This window comes from Sciurus carolinensis, chromosome 7, assembly GCF_902686445.1.
Source record: "Sciurus carolinensis chromosome 7, mSciCar1.2, whole genome shotgun sequence".
In the NCBI taxonomy this organism is placed as follows: domain Eukaryota; kingdom Metazoa; phylum Chordata; class Mammalia; order Rodentia; family Sciuridae; genus Sciurus; species Sciurus carolinensis.
The window spans coordinates 74784115-74804884 of record NC_062219.1 but is presented as its reverse complement, the minus strand read 5'-3'; the positions used below and the strand labels follow the sequence as shown (position 1 = coordinate 74804884).

The 20770-nt window shown below is 35.8% G+C and overlaps 1 protein-coding gene across 1 annotated transcript in view; it reads left to right on the top strand.

The window, feature by feature from the left end:
* Znf292 (zinc finger protein 292) overlaps window positions 1-9475 on the top strand; it is a 77047-nt gene extending 67572 nt beyond the window's left edge. The window contains 2 exon segments of the mRNA XM_047557956.1: window positions 1377-6600; window positions 6603-9475. Of these exon segments, the coding sequence (XP_047413912.1) occupies window positions 1377-6600; window positions 6603-8521 (7143 nt within the window). The 3' untranslated portion in view covers window positions 8522-9475.
* Window positions 9476-20770: the final 11295 nt, after the last annotated feature.

Below are 20770 nucleotides of genomic sequence, written 5' to 3'. Positions count from 1 at the left end.
CTTCAGATCATCTTAATGGTTAGGTTGGCTTTTGATTCCTCCAAGACTTCTTTGTGCCCTCCTCTCTCATATGCAGCTTCACTGAGCACACATCATCTTCTTTTCTTATCGATCATAACAGTTGTCTATTATTACCAGTCCATAGGGCAGGAAATAGATGCAGATGTTACTATAAGAATTATATACCTCAGCTCTATCTCAGAGTATTATAGAATAATTATATAGGTTTATGTGAAAGTAGAAACACCCATATATTCCTGTCTCTTTCTCAGTTTCCCTTTCTTCCATCACTTATAAAATAGGTCTGTTTATATCTATCCTTCTTGTCTATTTTCTTCTTCATCTTTGTCCCCTTTTTTTCCCTAAAATCAAGACCAGTTCAGTGTCCTAGCCTTCTTCCATCATGCCCTTTTTGCCCCATGGATGAGTTTTCATTTTAATATATATTCTTTCTTGAACTATAAAAAGAAAAACCCTATCACTTTACTTTTCCTTCATGCCTTTTGATCCTGTATGTCATGTATTCTCTCCCAGTACATGTGACCATGTCCTCTGATTGGCATTTTTTTTTTTAATGTAAGTATTCCTTTTAGTCTTTAAAATCCATTTTTTATCTCTTTATGTATCATTCAAATGACTCTTACCTTCTTCATTACTGCTATCTAATAACAGTTCAGGATGCTAATTCAAAAGAAAAAACTATTGAGCTCTGTCTTCTCCTACTCCTAATTCTCAAGCTGGGTCAGCCATAAGGTAAGTGATGTGACATTCAGATTTATACTAGCAGTAGGAATCCCCTATTAATGATCACTTTGCTAGAAGTGAAATTTTTCTTTCATTACTAACAAGTTAGGGATCTGAGGACATTCTCCATTTGTGATTGGATTAAGAGGGTTTTTGTTTCAGAAGGATTGCAAGTATAAAATTAGAAAGTAAGATTTATGATAAAGATGACATTTATTATTACTATGTACCAAACTTTACACTAAACTGTACTAGGTACGTTAAATATTTAATTTCATTTAAAACTCATAGCAGCAATTTTATGAAGTTTAAGTGCTATTTTGACCTATTTCATAAATGGGATATGAAAAGTCATAGAAGTTAAATAACTTCCAAATTTGCCTAGAGTAGATGATTTCATACCCAGGTCTTTTCTTAGTTTGCTTTACTTAAGGTGGTGGTGGTGGTTTCTGCTTTTTTATGCAGTTCATTTTATACACACACACTAGACTAAGCTGCAGAACTTTATAAGGGACATCTTTTCATATGTTGCTTTTGCCAGATTTGAGAAAAGCACATCTGGTTATTAAAAACTAAATTAAATAAATCTTTGGTGTTAATTAAGTTAACATTTCCTGTTTGCTTTTTCACAGACTGAAGGAGCTGGACTTGCTACCTGTATAGAACTGTGTGTAAAAGCTCTTCGCTTAGAATCTACAGAAAATACTGAAGTGAAAATATCCATTTGCAAGACCATTTCATGTTTGTTGCCTGATGATCTGGAAGTTAAACGTGCTTGTCAACTGAGTGAATTTCTTATTGAACCTACAGTAGATGCATATTATGCTGTGGAAATGTTATATAACCAGCCAGACCAGAAATATGATGAAGAAAATCTTCCAATACCAAATTCTCTACGCTGTGAACTCTTACTTGTTTTGAAAACTCAATGGCCCTTTGATCCAGAATTCTGGGATTGGAAAACTTTAAAACGACAATGTCTTGCACTAATGGGAGAAGAAGCATCCATTGTGTCTTCAATCGATGAATTAAATGATAGTGAAGTATATGAGAAAGTAGTAGACTACCAGGAGGAAAGTAAAGAAACTTCTATGAATGGACTTTCTGGTGTAGTTGGTGCTAATTCTGGCCATCTTAAAGACATTGGTGATGAAAAACAGAAGAAGAGGGAGATAAAGCAATTAAGAGAAAGGGGATTTATATCTGCTAGGTTTAGGAATTGGCAAGCCTATATGCAGTATTGTGTGCTATGTGACAAAGAATTCCTTGGTCACAGAATAGTACGACATGCTCAGAAACATTACAAAGATGGAATTTACAGTTGCCCTATATGTGCAAAGAACTTTAATTCTAAAGATACTTTTGTCCCTCATGTCACATTGCATGTTAAACAATCTAGTAAAGAGAGACTAGCAGCTATGAAACCATTAAGAAGACTGGGAAGGCCTCCTAAGATTGCAACCACCCATGAGAATCAGAAGACTAATACTGTGGCTAAGCAGGAACAGCGGCCTATAAAAAAGAATAGTCTCTATTCAACAGATTTCATAGTGTTTAATGATAATGATGGCTCAGATGATGAGAATGATGACAAAGATAAGTCTTACGAGCCAGAAGTAATCCCAGTTCAGAAACCAGTACCTGTTAATGAATTTAATTGCCCTGTAACTTTTTGTAAAAAGGGCTTCAAGTACTTTAAAAATTTAATTGCTCATGTAAAGGGGCATAAGGACAATGAAGATGCCAAGCGCTTTCTTGAAATGCAAAGCAAAAAAGTTATTTGCCAGTACTGTAGAAGACATTTTGTAAGTGTAACTCATCTCAATGATCACTTACAAATGCACTGTGGCAGTAAACCATATATTTGCATTCAGATGAAATGTAAGGCTGGTTTTAATAGTTATGCAGAGCTTTTAACCCATCGAAAGGAACATCAAGTCTTTAGAGCAAAGTGCATGTTTCCTAAATGTGGCAGAATTTTTTCAGAAGCTTATTTACTATATGATCATGAAGCACAACATTATAATACCTACACTTGTAAATTCACAGGTTGTGGTAAAGTTTATCGTTCTCAGAGCGAGCTGGAAAAGCATCTGGATGATCATAGTACTCCTGAAAAAACACTGCCTCCTGAAGACCAGCTTAATTCATCTGGAGATTCTGTTCAGCCTTCCAGAGTGAATCAGAACACAGAAGAGAATACTGAGAAAGAAAGATCTGTGCTTCCTTCAGAGAATAACATTGAAAACAGCTTACCAGCAGATGGAAGTAATGTTTGGGATAAAAGCAAAGCAGAGTCAGTTGTGACCAAACAAAACCAGATTTCTTCCTCTGACCTCAGGCAAGCTAATGGACCATTACCAAATGGTTTGGAAAACCCTGCCCCTACTCCTCTTCTTCAAGCCAGTGAAGTTGCTGTGTCCATCAAAGTATCTCTGAATCAGGGGTTGGAGGATAACTTTGGGAAGCAAGAAAACTCAACTGTGGAAGCCACCAGTGAGCCACTGGTCACAAATGTAAATACACCAGTTGAAGATACTTGTAATGATTTGTGTCATCCAGGTTTCCAAGAGAGAAAAGAACAGGATTGCTTTAATGAAGGCCAGATTGCTCAGAATAATCTAGTAAATTCAGAAACCCTTAAAGTAGGCGACCTTAATCCACAAAATTTAGAAAGACAAGTGAACAATTTGATGACCTTTTCTGTGCAGAATCAGGCAGGATTTCAAAACGGTTTACCAGCTTCTAAGTTTGAATGTGAAGGTAATGTTAAAACACCACCCAACCTTTATAACTTACCTCTTAAGACATTAGAAAGTATCACATTCGTTCCATCAACACCTAACTCAAGTAGTTCAATAGGAACTCCATCAGTGCCTCCAAAACCTCCAGTTCAGAAATTCAGCTGCCAGGTCGAGGGATGTACGAGAACCTATAATTCTTCACAGAGTATTGGGAAACACATGAAGACTGCACACCCTGACCAATATGCTGCATTTAAAATGCAGCGAAAAAGTAAAAAAGGTCAAAAATCTAATAACTTAAATACATCTAATAATGGAAAGTTTGTGTATTTTTTACCATCACAGGTGAGCTCTAATAATGCATTTTTTACACCACAGACCAAAGCCAATGGGAATCCTGCTTGTTCAGCCCAGTTGCAACATGTCTCACCTTCAGTTTTTCCAGCCCATTTAGCAAATGTGTCAACTCCATTGTTGCCCTCGATGGAAAGTGTCATAAATCCAAATATACCTTCTCAGGATAAAAGTGAACAAAGTGGTATGCTATGTTCTCAAATGGAAAATTTATCAAATTCAACCTTGCCAGCACAAATGGAAGATCTAACCAAAACAGTTTTGCCTTTGAATATTGACAGTGGTTCAGATCCTTTCCTTCCTTTACCTGCAGAAAGTAGTTCAATGTCTCTCTTCCCTTCACCAGCAGATAGTGGGACAAATTCAGTTTTTTCCCAGCTGGAAAATAATACAAATCATTATTCCTCACAGATTGAAGGAAACACTAATTCCTCCTTTCTAAAGGGGGGTAATGGTGAAAATGCAGTTTTCCCTTCACAAGTAAATGTTGCAAATGACTTTAGCAACACCAGCGCCCAGCAGTCTACACCGGAAAAAGTGAAAAAAGACCGGGGGCGTGGCCCAAATGGGAAGGAAAGAAAACCCAAGCACAACAAAAGGGCTAAATGGCCTGCAATTATCAGAGATGGGAAATTTATCTGTAGCAGGTGTTACAGGGCTTTTACTAATCCAAGGTCACTGGGTGGACACTTATCTAAGCGATCTTATTGTAAACCACTGGATGGAGCAGAAATTGCTCAAGAACTTCTACAGAGTAATGGACAGCCTTCTCTTCTTGCCAGCATGATTCTGTCCACAAATGCAGTAAATTTGCAGCAGCCACAACAGTCTACCTTCAATCCAGAAGCATGTTTTAAAGATCCATCATTCCTACAACTTCTTGCTGCTGAAAATCGCTCATCAACATTTTTACCAAATACATTTCCTCGATCTGGTGTGAATAACTTTAATACTAATGTTAGTCAAGAAGGAAGTGAAATTATTAAACAGGCTTTGGAAACTGCTGGCATTCCCAGTACCTTTGAGGGTGCTGAAATGCTTTCTCAGGTTGTTCCAACAGGTTGTGTCTCAGATACAGCACAAGTAAATGCAACAGTGATGCCAAATCCAACTGTACCACCCTTGTTGCAGACTGTGTGCCATCCAAACACCCTGCTGACAAACCCGAATCGGACACCAAACTCCAAAACTTCCACCGTTGAAGAGTGTAGCAGTTTGCCTGTTTTTCCAACAAACGACTTACTACTGAAGACTGTTGAAAATGGTTTGTGCTCTAGTTCGTATCCTAATTCTTCTGGTCCATCACAAACTTTTACCAGTAACAGTTCTCGTGTGTCAGTTATAAGTGGTCCTCAGAACACAAGATCCAGCCATTTAAATAAAAAGGGAAATAGTGCTTCTAAGAGAAGAAAGAAAGTTGCTCCTCCACTAATTGCACCTAATGCTTCCCCAAACTTAGTACCCGGTGACTTAACAACAATGGGACTTATAGCAAAGAGTATTGAGATCCCTGCCACTAATCTTCATTCAAATGTAATTCCAAATTGTGAACCTCAGAGTTTGGTGGAAAATCTAACACAGAAATTAAATAATGTTGACAATCAGTTGTTTATGACTGATGTAAAAGAGAACTTCAAAACCAATCTTGAGTCCCATTCAGTGTTAGCCCCTTTAATAAAAACTGAAAACGGTGATTCCCAAATGATGGCTTTGAATTCATGCACAACTTCAGTGAATTCTGATTTGCAGATATCTGAAGATAATGTTATACAGAACTTTGAAAAGACTCTTGAAATTATTAAAACTGCTATGAATTCTCAAATACTTGAGGTAAAAAGTGGGTCTCAGGGTACTGGTGAAACATCACAGAATACTCAAATTAATTATAACATTCAGCTTCCTTCAGTGAATCCTGTACAAAATAACAAATTACCTGATTCTTCTCAGTTTTCCTCTTTTGTAAGTGTAATACCAACCAAAAGTAACATTCCGCAGTCTGAAGTATTGCATAAAGAAGATCAAATACAGGAAATTTTAGAAGGCTTACAAAAATTAAAATTAGAAAATGACCTGTCCACTCCATCCCAGTGTATATTAATAAATACATCAGTGACACTGACTCCTGCTCCTGTTAAACCAATTCCAACTGTCACAGTTGTTCAACCAATTTCTGAAGTGATACACATTCAGTTTAATGACAAAGTTAATAAGCCTTTTGTGTGTCAAAACCAGGGCTGTAACTACAGTGCTATGACAAAGGATGCACTGTTTAAGCACTATGGGAAAATCCATCAATATACTCCAGAGATGATTCTTGAAATCAAGAAGAATCAGTTGAAATTTGCTCCATTTAAATGTGTAGTACCTACATGTACAAAAACATTTACAAGAAACTCTAATCTCCGGGCACACTGTCAGTTGGTACATCATTTTACAACAGAAGAAATGGTAAAGTTAAAAATAAAAAGACCTTATGGAAGAAAATCTCAGAATGAAAATTTGTCAGCCCCACGAATTACACAAGTTAAAAAACAGCCAGGTATGACAGAGGAAAACAAAAGGGAAGGCCAGCCTGCTCTAGAATTGGGATCAGCAACAGAAAATGCCATCAGTAATGTAGCAGTGACCCCAGAAAAACAACTCATAGAAAAAAAAAGTCCTGAAAAAACAGAAAGTTCTTCACAACTGGTTGCAGTTACTTCTGACCAATATAATATCAGTTCTCTCACAAACATACAAACTAAAGGACGAAAAATTAGGAGCATAAAAAGAAAAGGAGGAGAAAAAAACGGAAGAAGCCAGTTTCCCAGTCCCTTGAATTTCCAACAAGATATAGTCCTTACAGACCGTATCGATGTGTTCACCAGGGATGCTTTGCTGCCTTTACAATACAGCAAAACTTGATTCTTCATTATCAGGCTGTACACAAGTCAGATCTTCCTGCATTTTCTGCAGAGGTTGAAGAGGAAAATGAAACTGGTAAAGAAATTGAAGAAACTGAAACTAAACAAACTATGAAAGAATTTCGATGTCAGGTGAGTGACTGTTCTCGAATTTTCCAAGCAATTACTGGCCTAATACAACACTACATGAAACTTCATGAAATGACTCCTGAGGAGATTGAAAGCATGACCGCTTCTGTGGATGTTGGCAAATTTCCATGTGACCAATCAGAATGTAAATCTTCATTTACAACGTATTTGAACTATGTTGTTCATCTTGAGGCAGACCATGGAATTGGATCAAGGACAAATAAAACTGAAGAAGATGGCATATACAAGTGTGATTGTGAAGGCTGTGACCGTATATATGCAACTCGGTCTAATCTCCTCCGACACATTTTTAACAAGCATAATGACAAACATAAAGCTCATTTGATTAGGCCAAGAAAATTAACACCTGGCCAGGAAAATATATCAAGCAAGGCAAACCAAGAAAGATCAAAATCTAAATATCGGGGAACAAAACATAGCAGATGTGGAAAGGAGGGAATCAAAATGACTAAGACCAAAAGAAAGAAAAAAAATAATTTAGAAAACAAGAATACAAAGATTATGCAAATTGAAGAAAACAAACCTTATTCTCTGAAACGCGGAAAGCATGTGTATTCTATAAAGGCTAGAAATGATGCCTTATCTGAGTGTACAAGCAGGTTTGTAACCCAGTATCCATGTATGATAAAGGGATGTACTTCAGTTGTTACAAGTGAAAGCAATATAATTAGGCATTATAAGTGTCATAAATTATCTAAGGCTTTTACATCACAACACCGCAATCTTCTTATTGTCTTCAAACAGTGTGGCAACTCACAAATAAAGGAAACTTCTGAGCAAGAAGGTGCTGCAAATGATGTGAAAGATTCTGACACATGTGTATCAGAGAACAATGATAACTCAAGAGCAACAACTGTTCCACAGAAGGAAGTTGAAAAAAATGAAAAAGATGAAATGGATGAGCTAACAGAATTGTTTATTACAAAATTAATAAACGAAGACAGCACAACTGTGGAGAACCAGGCTAATACCTCTTCAAATGTAAATAATGATTTTCAAGAAAATAACCTCTCCCAGTCAGATAGACAAAAAGCAAGTAATCTGAAGAGAGTTAATAAAGAAAAAAATGTCTCACAAAATAAGAAAAGGAGAGTTGAAAAGGCTGAACCAGAACTAACAGTTAAGTTAAGTAACATGCATAAAGAAGAAGAAACTGCTGTTGCGATTCAAACCACTGAGGAGCATCCTGCATCCTTTGACTGGAGCTCCTTTAAACCAATGGGATTTGAAGTATCATTTCTGAAGTTTCTTGAGGAGTCTGCAGTGAAGCAGAAGAAAAGTACTGACAAAGACCATCCAAGTAGTGGAACTAAAAGAGGAGCCCATTCAAATTCAAGAAAAAATACTGATAAGACAGTTACGTCTAGTGGAAATCATGTGTGCTCTTGTAAAGAAAGTGAAATCTTTGTACAGTTTGCCAATCCGTCGCAGCTTCAGTGCAGTGATAATGTAAAAATCGTTTTAGACAAGACTCTTAAAGATTGCACTGAGCTTGTCCTAAAGCAACTTCAGGAAATGAAACCTACCGTCAGTCTGAAAAAACTTGAAGTACATTCAAATGATCCAGATATGTCTGTAGTGAAAGAAATCAGTATAGGTAAAGCCACAGGCAGAGGGCAGTACTGATAACTAATGTACTATAAATTTATCATTTATAGTTGTATTTTAAATAGGAAGCCATCAAGCATGCTGTAATTGTGAAAGTTTTATTATTTTTTGTTGATGTGAATTAATCTGGCCAAAAAAAAAAAAGCAAAACAAAAGAAAAAAAACACATGACATTTGTCATGTAAAACTTTTTTTTATCCCTATGGGACTTGAGGAACAGAATCAATACTTCAGTTATTGTAAATATTTGAGTTAAACCTCAAATTTCTATCTCCCAGTTGCCCTTTTCATGAACCAGACTGAATTATCTGTGTGATTGGTATGTTTCACCAGGTCACTGCTCATGTATAACAGTACTCTTTATTTGTAGATACCTTTTTTTTGTATATATTTATTATTGTAAATCATTTGCTGCCACCAGCAGTCTGTAAGTCTAAACTATTAAATGATACATTTATATTTGGAATTTTAATTTTTAACTAAGTGATCAGATTTTTAAAACTTCTTTGTTTTAAATTAAGAACTTTTTGAACTAAAACTAGAAACTTTGCCATAGTTCATTGATTTTTACATGAAACGTTTATTTACAAGATGATCTCAAGACAATGTTTCACAAAGTGGGCACATTATATCAGCACTTGGCTCTGCTTTGTAAATTTGCCATCCGGGATTTTTGGGTGGTATTTGTGTGAAATTAAAGCAGATTCTTTAGTGGTTTCCTATAGCAACAGGTTTTTTTTTTTTCCCCCATGACTTTTAATTGGATATGGTTACTATGAGTCCATGAAATATGATGGAAATGTGAATTTAAAAATTTGCTACATTGAAGATTTTAAACATTGGTATTTTAAAAATCCTTTGTGAATGTGATAGAAACTAGTAGTGTGGAGCAGTGTAAATATTTGAGGTGGTGATTTGTGAAGTAGCCCAGTATTGCCTTAAATAAAATCACATTTCATTTCTTGTTTTATACACGTGATCTTATAAAGGTTTTTTCCTCCCATTTTTCTGAGATTTATAGCTTGGTGTATAGCTTTAAACTGTATAAACTTTTGTGGAAATAATTTTTTAAACATTTTTATAAATCTTAAAATTGGTATCATCAAAGTGAGCCCATCTTGTGTTTATAAAATGCAAGAATCTTAACATTTATAGTTACATAGATGAAACACTTTCTATAAGGAAGTTGGATGTTTTGATTTTACTGTTTATAGACATTAGATTGTACAGATTTGTCTGTATTTTCTCACCATATCTAATGATACTTTTTTCATTAGATCACTCTTCAAGAGCAGTATTAGTTGTTATAATTGATTATTTTGATTATTCAGTATATACTTATCTCTTATAGTTTTAGCTTTATTCACCATATTTATACTGTGGATTCACAGCCAGAGGTAGAAGTTATTTCAGGAGAGTTAATGACCTTCATTTAGAGTCCAACTAAAATCAGTACTGGAAAAAAAAGACATCCTTCTTTACTATTACTTTTGTTTGCCATAAATATTAGCATTGATTTTTTTTTTATGTTGTGTTTGTTATAAAGCAATTGCATTCACAATATTACTGGCCTGAGATATTGATGATATTGTGATGATACAAAAAATGTGTATATTCCCTGTGCAGCATCAGATTTGCAGGAAAAATGAAGCACTTAACTGAAATTGCTGGTACTCTGAATAAATAAGCATGGTCAAGGAGTGAACTATTTTCTTTTGGAAAATATTTTTTTAAGTTTTATCATTAAAGTATTATAGTTTAATTTTTAGGGCTTAGTGGATTATATTGAGTAGTTGGTTTCACTACCTTAAGGTTTATTATCAATATGCATAAAACTTGACACATTAAAATCCTTACCCTTTGGTAAGCCCACTGTTATTTATTAAAATAAAAATTGTTTTCATGGGTGGTTAATACATGTTTTTTTCTATACGATAATTTATCTGAATAATTTTAATATTAATTTTTTTGTTAATTGAATATTTTCATAGTTTTCTTAGAAGCTGACCGAGCTCTTAAAGGTGGGCATTTAGTAAAATTGCTTGATTTAGTAACAAATAAGTTTATTTCTGATAATCGTAGTGATGAGCCACTGTTAAGTGAAAATGCCAATGTATTGGGGCTTTTCTTTTGCTTATTAGCTTAAGAAGATGGACCACTAGATATTTCTGTAATTATTCCCTTACATCTTAGGGGAAAGGGTTTGCCAACATTGAATGATTTTTTTTTTTTTCCTAATTTCAGGTATTGTATGTTGAAAGTAATTATGGAAGAGTGGGCTTTTTAGCATGAAACAAAATTCAAATTATACAAAATAAATATGAATTTGTAGAGTAGCATGTTGGTAAAATTCAATATGGAATGTAATGCCTAAGTATTAAAAAAGGAATCATAAAGTGTATATTTTTCATGGTATACTTTTCCTTAATCTTTTGTCTTTTAAGATATTTTCTTTCTGCAACCTAAATTTTCCCAAGGTTTCATCATTTTAAAATGTATTTTTTTCCTTTTCTCAACTCAAAGAATTTTAATACTACACTTAAAAACCATATTATTCAGTACATCATTATGTTAAATGTAACTATTTTGGAACTTTTCAGCTGCTAAATTCACTATAGTTAAATTATTTTAAAGGGCTAAACAGACACAGATATTTAATCCTCCCCAAAAAAATGGTTACTGAATGCATTTAGATTGAACAACTTAATGTTACTAATTTTTGAAAGATATTTGGCACTGTATAGAGGAAAGATTGCATAAACTGGAGATTAATAGTAGGAAGACTGGAAATTATCCTGTCCCTCCCCCCCAAAAAAGATGATGGGAACCAGAAGATAAGTATTGTTAAATGTAAATGGAGCGGGGAAATAGATTAATGTTTATGAGAGATGGCAAAATGTCATGCAGTCTAAGCCTTTTAAAAAATGTTTATTGTAGTATGATATCAGGGGCATGGCTAGTAAATTATGTGATCAAAGAAGTTTTCTAAACTACATAATTATAGCTTCCTCTTAAAAATTCCAGTGCACATTACTATATTAAATATTGAAAAGCCTTATTTTTTTTAAAAAAAAGTATGTTATCTGTTGCAAATTTTCCAGTCTTAGTGGACCATGAAAAAAAAAATTTTTTTGCTGTTAATTAATATTAGATATATCCCACTGAATTAATATCTCGAACAGACTTGGGGAAAATGCTGACCCAAACAACTTTCATGCAGCCAGGACTGATGATGAATAGTTGTGTATCAGTTCGGCTGTATCTGTTTACAAATGGTGATTATTCTGATTGATGTATTTATCCAAACTCCAGTTGATTCCTGTGCTGTGTTGATTGTTAATATTCTGAATATCATCCTTTACTCACCTTTGATTAAAATCAAGTCTCACAGTTTGCCTAAATCCCCTGCCAACAGATATCCTTACCCCACTTTACCATTTCCTGCTGTGTGTTCATTTCACTGAACACATACTTGGCTGTTTTCCCCACTACAAAGCCTTTACACCTACTATGTGTCACTGGAATGCTTAGTCCTGTATTTTTAATGACTAATTCAGTACTTAGCTTAAGTTCCACCTTATCAGACACCCAGAGTTACTCTACATTAAAATTGTAGGTCTGGGGAGATAGCTCAGTTGGTAGAGTGCTTGCCTTGCAAGCACAAGGCCCTGGGTTCAATCCCCAGCACCGCAAAAAAATAAAAATTAAAAAATAAAAAAATAAATTTGTACACACCCACTTTTTACAAGTGTTTTTAATCTTTATATTTGTTACTGTTTACTGTCTTCACCTCCCATCACTACCACTCCATGAAGAAAGTAACTACCATATTTTTTCACTGACCTTGCTCATTGCAGTGATCTGTTCCTCCACAAATGGGAGCCCTATCCCTTGCCATAATCAAAACCCACATCACTTTCACATCACGAATTCGGAGTCCATTTCTCTATAAACTTCTAGCTCACCTGTTCAAGTTATCCCCCCACTAAAAAATCATTCTGCTTCATTGAAACTGTAGCTTGCTGAGAATTCACCATCACACTCCTGTTCTCTGCTTGGAGACCAGATCCTATTGTTCTACACGTTCCTTTGTGAATGTCCTTAAACCATGCCCCCCACGCTCTCGTTTATGAACTCCTGGGAGAAATTCTAAAACTTTGTTTACTCTTGAGCAATTGAATGGAAGAAAATTATTCTGAGAGGAAGGTTGATAGTCTCAAAACAAATACACTGAAAACTGCCTGGCAGTTTTCCTAGTTTTCTTAAATTGCTTCCACAAGCTTAAATGATATATGCTTCCCATGTTGCCTGATCTTTTAACTGCATTTTACTGAAAATTTTTAATAATTTGGCAATGCCTTTTTCTTTTCACCACCAAATATACAAACCTATTTGCACTCTACTTTTTAATCAAAAAAACCAATCCCCTCTTCTAGATTCCATCCCCATCCTAACCTCTCAAGAACTTTCAGTTAACTACTCTCTTGCTTCATCAACCTTTTTCTTTTTTTATTCCCCTGTATGAGGGATTGAACCAAGGAGTGCTAAACAACTGAGTTATATCCCCATCCCTTTTTGAAAATTTAAAAATCTCTTATTTTGAGATGGAGTCTTGCCAAGTTGCTCAGGACCTTGCTGAGTTGGTGAGGCTGGCTTTGAACTCAGGATCCTCCTGATTCAGCCTCCTGAGCCGCATGCCAGACACCCAGTTAAATCTATCTTTATTACCAGATTCTTTTCAACAATTTATAGCTGGGCTAGGGTTGTGGCTCAGTGGTAGAGCGCTTGCCTAGCAGGTGTGAGGTACTGGGTTCAATCCTCAGTACCAGGATCACCAGCCTCTTCTATGCTGTTTATCTATTGGTTCTTTTCATGCCCTCCTTCACTGCCTTGATGGAATTCAATAGGGTTGATGATTCTCATTAACATTTTCTTAGTTTTCTCTACCCTTTTTGGCTATTCTGGCTCTGATTTCATCCCTACTTTATCTTCCAGTACCTGGCCTCTGAGTCATTGTGTCTTTCTACCCTCTTTTTGGATGATTTTGTCCATTCTGTGAAGGTTAGTATATTAATGAACCTATCACACTCAGATTTGCATTTCTAAGACTGAAATTTTCATTGCATATGCAACTGCCTACCTCAGAGTTGAGCACATTAGGTTCAGACAGTTATCTCCAACCACCTTCAGTCTATTCCTCTACCAGTATTCCTTTTCTGTAGAAGTGACGTCTCTTGCCTGTGTTTCTCAAGCTAGGCTGTTTAAAGTTGCCATAATTAATAACCAGTTCATGTCTTTTCTCTATATTTAGTCACAATTATGATCACTTCTACCTCCAAATGGAATGTTGCTTCTCCCCATGTCATGACATGATTACAAATCACCATCACCTCTCTAACATTCTCCCTATTTTCCAGAATATTCTCACCAAGTAACTTGTTTGATCTTTACATTTTTGTTTTATCTAATTTAAAATGGAGTTCTCCCGTGTCACCCAAGTTGACCTCAAACCTCATAGACCAAGTGATCCTTCTACCACTCCTGGCTGTTAAAGTAATTTTGAGGAGTTAATTCCCATTTTCATACCACACTTTGAATAGAATGGGGTTTTTTAAACTATGGTTCAAGCCTGTTTCTAAACATCAATACTCAAATTTCCATTGTCCATAATGTTCTAGTCATATTGGTTTCCTTTGAGATCCTCAGGTCAAGCTTTATCACATCTCAGGGCCCTTATACATTCTTTTTATGGAATGCTGTGTGTTACAATTTACTCTTCAGGTAATTGGGTCTGGCCTCATGATTGACTTTGTGTTAAAAAACTTGATTTCCTTCATGGCATCTCTCACAAGTTAGAATTTCCTTTTTTTCTGCTTTGTCTTTGCCCTCCACTAAATGATAGGCTGTGCAAGGACAGAATCTAGTTAGATCACCTGCCATTCTACCCAGTGCCTATAACAGTACCTTGCACATAATAGGTACTTGGCAATAGTATATATTCTTTCAATGTTCAAGTGGGTAATAAAGCACAGGATTCTGACTCAAGCTCTTGTTGAATTACACAGTTATTGCCTTGCTGTAAGGAAATGGTGTGCAGGGTATTACAAGAATATGTAGTAGGATGAGATATAACCATATATGCTGATGAAACAAACCTAGCAGGAGAAATTGGAAGAGAAAGCAAACTCCAGGCCAGGAGAAATGCATACATAAAAAGCTGGTAGCTTTTGGGAAAATGGTAGAAAGTCAAATGGACAGATCTAAAAGTCAATGGGAAGTATCACATCATGTCCTAGACATAACTTAGCACTTTATCCTAAGAAGGCAGTTCATTTTCTAGGTAGGTTTAGTTGAACATAGAAAATAGTGTACTTCTACCTGTTAAAGAGGTAGAATTTGAAGTAGAGCAGTAGATGGAACCTTGACCCAAGAACAAAAGTGAGAGTATTGCATTACACAGTTAGACATTGCATCCAGGCTGTGTGGTACATGTACGGAGATGGTGAAGGCAGTTTCTTCAGTATCTTCTTGGCTCAATCATTGTTTTGGCAGATCCAGGTTCAGTTAAAAGGAAGTTGTATATAAATTTGTGAAGCAAGAAAAAGGCAAGAGTTATGTAGGGAGTATAATGAACAGAGGAGAGAAAGTATAATAGTAGGAGTCAAAGTGTAAATAGTAGAAAGGTGTTTTCTTTAGTGTCCAACAAGAAATATAATCTTTACAATTGAATTCTTCACATCCAGGACTGCAGTGAATCTGCTATGCCTGGCCTTCCCGATCATAGGTCCCATGTATTGAATCTGTTAATGATAATAAGAAGTTAACTTTTGTTGACTACTAGGTATTAGAACTTTTGTATTTATTTCCATTTATTCTTGTATCAAATCAAAGACTTAAGTGTTCTAATCCACATTTTAGGATAAAAAAAAATGAAGCATGAGGAAACGGTAGGTGTCTTACCTAAGTGTTCCACAGATAGTATGTGGCAGAACCAAGAGTTGAAACAGGCAAACTGACTCCAGAGCTTCTACATATCTTGAGTTGACGAATATAGGTCCTCAAGTGAGAGAATAGTTTGCTTGGTGTTTTCTTCTAGAAGTGTTGTGAAATACTGTCCTGATTTCTAAAAAAAATTCTAGGTGACTAGGAAGATTGCTTATATGTATTAGGAGTTTATTTGTATTAGGAGCTTATTTGTAATTGATATTCTTTAAAAGTCACATTTAATTTTATGTGAATTTTGTTTATTATTTAATATTGATTTCAAAGGAAAAAAGGAAGAACTTCTGAAACCAAGAAGGAGGTGGTTGTGTTGATAAAGGTAGGGAACATGGAAGAGCAAAGGAGCTGTCTGCTAGAGATCTGCACTGCAATTGTGAATGCTTAAACCAGAAAAGTAGCGAAAAAAGTGGAAATGAGAAGCAACTGCTGAAGCTGAGTGGATTCTGACAGGCACTCGGCTGTGGTCAGTGTATAATGGGAGGGCTGTAATTAAAAGCTATATCCAGAAGTTTTGTTTGCTGTCATCATAACTACCAGGTTCTTTTTCTCCAAAATAGCTATGATAATGGCAAAAGAAATGTTAATTTTGCAAGTAGCCTGTACACAGCTACTTGCTATTCTACTATTCCTAGATCCCCCAAGGGTGGTAGGTTGGATAAGAGGAATGGTGGCAACAATGGCCCACTTGTGCCAAGTTCCCACTGTAGCAGGGGATTTTCAAGAAGTAATCGGACTTTTGTGGTCACATGATGGATTTCAAACTATTAAGGAGCAGATTTCCCCAGGAAATTCTTCATTGGAAAGAGGAGGCTGTGAGGCATCCTCAGAGGGAAATGCCCCCTTTTTGCCAGGTCACATTGGCCCTTTTTTAAGTGGAAGTTAGATGTTAATACCTTGACACTTAAGGTTTGCTGGGGAGGTGGGTATACAGGGAGTTCGACCTCTAATTTTGCTTCCAATACATTTTGACAATCATACAATCCAAATGTCCATATAAGTAATTCTTAGCAGTCCTTGTTTCCAACCCTAAAAAGCAACTAATCTCATTACATTTACTTACTGAAATTTCAGAACATAAAAAACAATGTATTTAGGGTGGAGATACAACTCAGTGGTGGAATGCTTGCCTAGCATGCACAAGGCCCTGGGCTTAATACCCAACACTGTGAAAACATGCATGCATGTATGTGTATGTGTATATATACTTACTAAACCTACTTAATACAAAACCATCTCAGCTGCAGAATTACATAATGTTCTGGCAAGCATATACATCCACAAAAATTTTCTAATCCCATGATGGTAATTGGGTTTTCATTTGTGCACTCTAAAATGTAATCCTTACAAAAACCCCTGCCCTGTGGAAGAAGAGGAAAATTGGAATTGTGACTTTATAAAAATAAATGGGGGAAATTTAATGACTTATAACAGCAAACCTACAAAGTAAATCTCCTGACTGCTGGGTTAGACTGCTTTTTCTACAACCCTGCTTGGTGATAGAGTTGCCATTTCAACGCTGAGGAGTGTCAGGATCACAGGGAAAGGTTTTTGGATGAATATTGGAGGCAGTGCAATATACATCTCATTTTGGTGAATAAGATGTTATGTCACATCATGGCATATGTTGATGTCTTTAAAAAAAAAGTGCATGTTACCAGTATAAAATGAGATATTAAAGCAGTTCAGGTTTTTTCCAGTAAGATTTTAATCCCAAACCAGTTCCCAGCCACAGCAGATGAGTCAGCAGTTTGAAAGGCAACAGTTGCTGGGCCAGAAGTGAAAAATCAGAATTGCCAAGAATACTGTGTGATAATGATGGATGTGGTCCTTTCCAGCACAGAATAGTAGTTGGTCATGTATAATATTTGAGATTTAGGTGGAAGTTACAAAGCTTCACTCTTTCCCCATCTCTCAAAGCTTATATCCCTAGCAAGAGAAAACCTGAAAATTAATTTTAAAACTATAAACTGATCCCCGGGGTGTAACTCAGCAGCAGGGCACTTGTTTAGCACATGTGAAACCCTGGGTTCAATCACCCCACACACCACACACACACACACACACACAAACTGGGCTGGAACTGAGCATTTTTGTGGCCTACTTAATTTGTTTTCTCTTCCCCTTTTTATTGATTTTTTTCTTGCTACCAGGAATTGAACTGAAGGCTTCACAGAAGCTAGGCAAGTGATTTGCCATGGAGCAGTCCTCCCTCTTTTTTAACAAGCTATAACATCTGTATAGGCACCTTTTCCAAGAAGGGCTACTTGGAAGTGAAGGACAGAAATGCTCTAACAGAGTTCAAGACTTAAACATGTACACAGAAGTGGGCACTGAGTGCAGTAGCAGAGTACCCAACCCCACAGATCCTGAGATGCCTGGAAAGCCTGTTCTGAGCTCTTTACACACCAACTCATTTAACCAAAACTGTCAGGAATTTGCTAAATTGGGCACAGTAGTATACACCTATAATCTCAGCCAATAAGGAGACTGAGGCAGGATGATCATAAATTCAAGGCCAGCATCATCAACTTAATGAGACCCTGTCACAAAATTTTAAACAATTAGGTGGCATTGGAGGTAACTCAGTTTTTATTTGTGTGGTGCCACCTGACTTAACTATTCCAAGAGACCTACGTGTTCTCCCTGAGTCAGGTTAACAATCCAAGAATATTACTTGAAGGAAAATGTTTGTAGTAGTCGATATAAATAGGTGTAGACACACACTTCGTTGATTCTAATGAAGTTGGGCTTCATTGAAGGTACAGTTAACTTATACACTACATGTAAAAATCTGTTTTAAAGATGTGAGTGTGTACAAGAATATCAGTTTTATAAGCCTTACATGACAGTTCAGTACTGAGTTACACAGGAGTAAGAGACCACAAGATGGCATGGTAACACTGCAAATGTATAGAGTTAAGGTCTGGAAATTAACCAGCAGTTATCTTTCCATTATTTTTCATTTATGCATTATAAGGACATGGGATAATATGTAATAGTCATATTAAGTTACTTATGATCAGTTGAATAGTTAAAATATTGTTGAAAAATTGTGAGGTGTCTATGACACATTAGCTGTTGATCTATTTTAAGATGATTAATCCAATCTAAATGATAGAAACAAGTTAGGGCCATTCCGTATTGATTGTACATGTTCAGTTATCTAATAAAATGATTGTAACGCAATTGGTTGTTACATGGAGAGGTCAATATTACAAAGCACTTTGAAAAAGTTATGTACAAGAAACTCTGGAAGACTTATTTGGAAGTTTTTTAAAATCTACATTGTTGCTGTCAGTTCATGTAACATTGGGCAAGTCACTATTATTCTAGGTTGTCATCTCATTTGTAAGCATTTTTAAGATTTCTTTCAATTCCAGAGTATTATGACACTTGAGTTTATAAAATATAGTTAGTTCCTGTCATTTCAGGAATATGTTCATTGTTTCTAAGCAACCACTGTGGGTTAAGCCCTGAAGGTAAAGTGATGAAGGATGTGGTTCTTGCAAGCATTTAAGATGCTCACAATTTAGGAGGAGATACAAATGTATAAGCAAATAATATAGGGATAATTGACATAATAAATTCATGTATAGCTAATTATAACATCTAACATTGTTTAACCTCAACGTGCCATGCTTTGCATAGCTCATCTCATTTAACCTATCCTGAAGCCCTATCAGATAGATATTACCTGTTCACATTTTACCTTATGTTTTGCTCACAAGCAGAAATATTTGATCCAGAGATTGAAGTAGAATTTCTCAAGATGGAGAAAAGAAAAATGAAATCTCATGAAATATTGAGTGAGTATTTTGCATGTCACTGTAATGCCATGATTCTAAAGGTAAATATTTTAACCAGTTTATGGAACTGCCTAAATCATTTATTGTAATGAGATGTCTTCTTATACATGAACTTTGTTCTTTAAAGGTGGTTCTACAAATCAGAGATCTTTCAGTGGACTCAGGTTTATGTAGTGATATAGGCAATACAGAGTCTCAATTTGCCATTTCCCAGTATATATTCTACGTACTAGAATCATAGGCTCTTGCAGGAAATGTGGAGATCATCTAACTAACCCTCCCATACAATCCAGAAATATTCAACATTCCTTTAAGTATAGGTGATCTCACTATTTTATCAGGGGATAATTTCATTGGGGCATTTTGAATTAATAGGGCATTCCTGTGTTAGACTAAAAAAAAATCTGTATCTCTGATTTTTATCCATCAGTCCTGGTTCTCACCCATTATGACTTCTGAACATAAAATAAGTTCTTTGACTTATAACCATTTGAAAAGTAATTTCCCTATAGTCTGCATACAAGCATCTGCTAATATGGGTTCAAATTAATCTTTTTTCAGAAAATTAGTCTCATGCCACACTTAGCTTATCTTAAGGTAGTGGGCAGTTTAAATTCCAAGGACATTATGCTGTGAAATATCAGTCCTGGTCTCATACCGAAATGATTGATGCAGAATGATTGTTTGTTCCATTTCACCTAACTTGTTCACAAAATTCTACCTTACTGAGATTTTTTTAATCATGGTTCAGTTGTTACTCAGCCATTTCTTGTGCCTTCAGTAGATATATGCATGCCTTCTGGGTCTTACCATAGTCATTAATAAAGACTTCATCAGGAATTGTTGGGGGCTAAAGTAAAAGATTAACATGCAATGACTTAGGTAGAAGTTAGTTGTCTCTTATACCAAAATAATTAGACAGGAGATAAGCAGTTCAGGGTCAATAGGGTAATTCTATAATGGCATCAATGTCCCATGAGCCCATCATCCTGCTCCTTCATCAGTTCTTGCTTCCATCCTCAAAGTCACCCCATGACAGATGTTTACTGCAGCTCTAGCTATGATGTCTCAGTAGGAAAATGTGGGAAATGAAAAGACATATGCAAGCTGCATCGACCTCTTGTTTTTAATGACTTTCCCCAAAGAACCAGCCAAAAAAATCTCTTGTTGCTCTGGCAAGAAGATAGTCATATTGCTACTTCAATATGCAAAGATTTGGAAATGTACTTTTTAAACAGGCACACTGCCATCCCAACAAAATCAAGGTTCTTTTTTTCACATGGAGAGGAGAAAATATTAGGTAGATGAGATATGGGTGATGCAAGGGAAGCACAAAGTTTTTCTCTAAGAAACATTGAGCTCTTAAGTACCAGGGACCTAACCTGTGGGGATGCAGGAGCATGAAGAGATGAATATAAGACCAAGTCTTTGAACTTAGTCATAGTGTTTAAAATGTTCT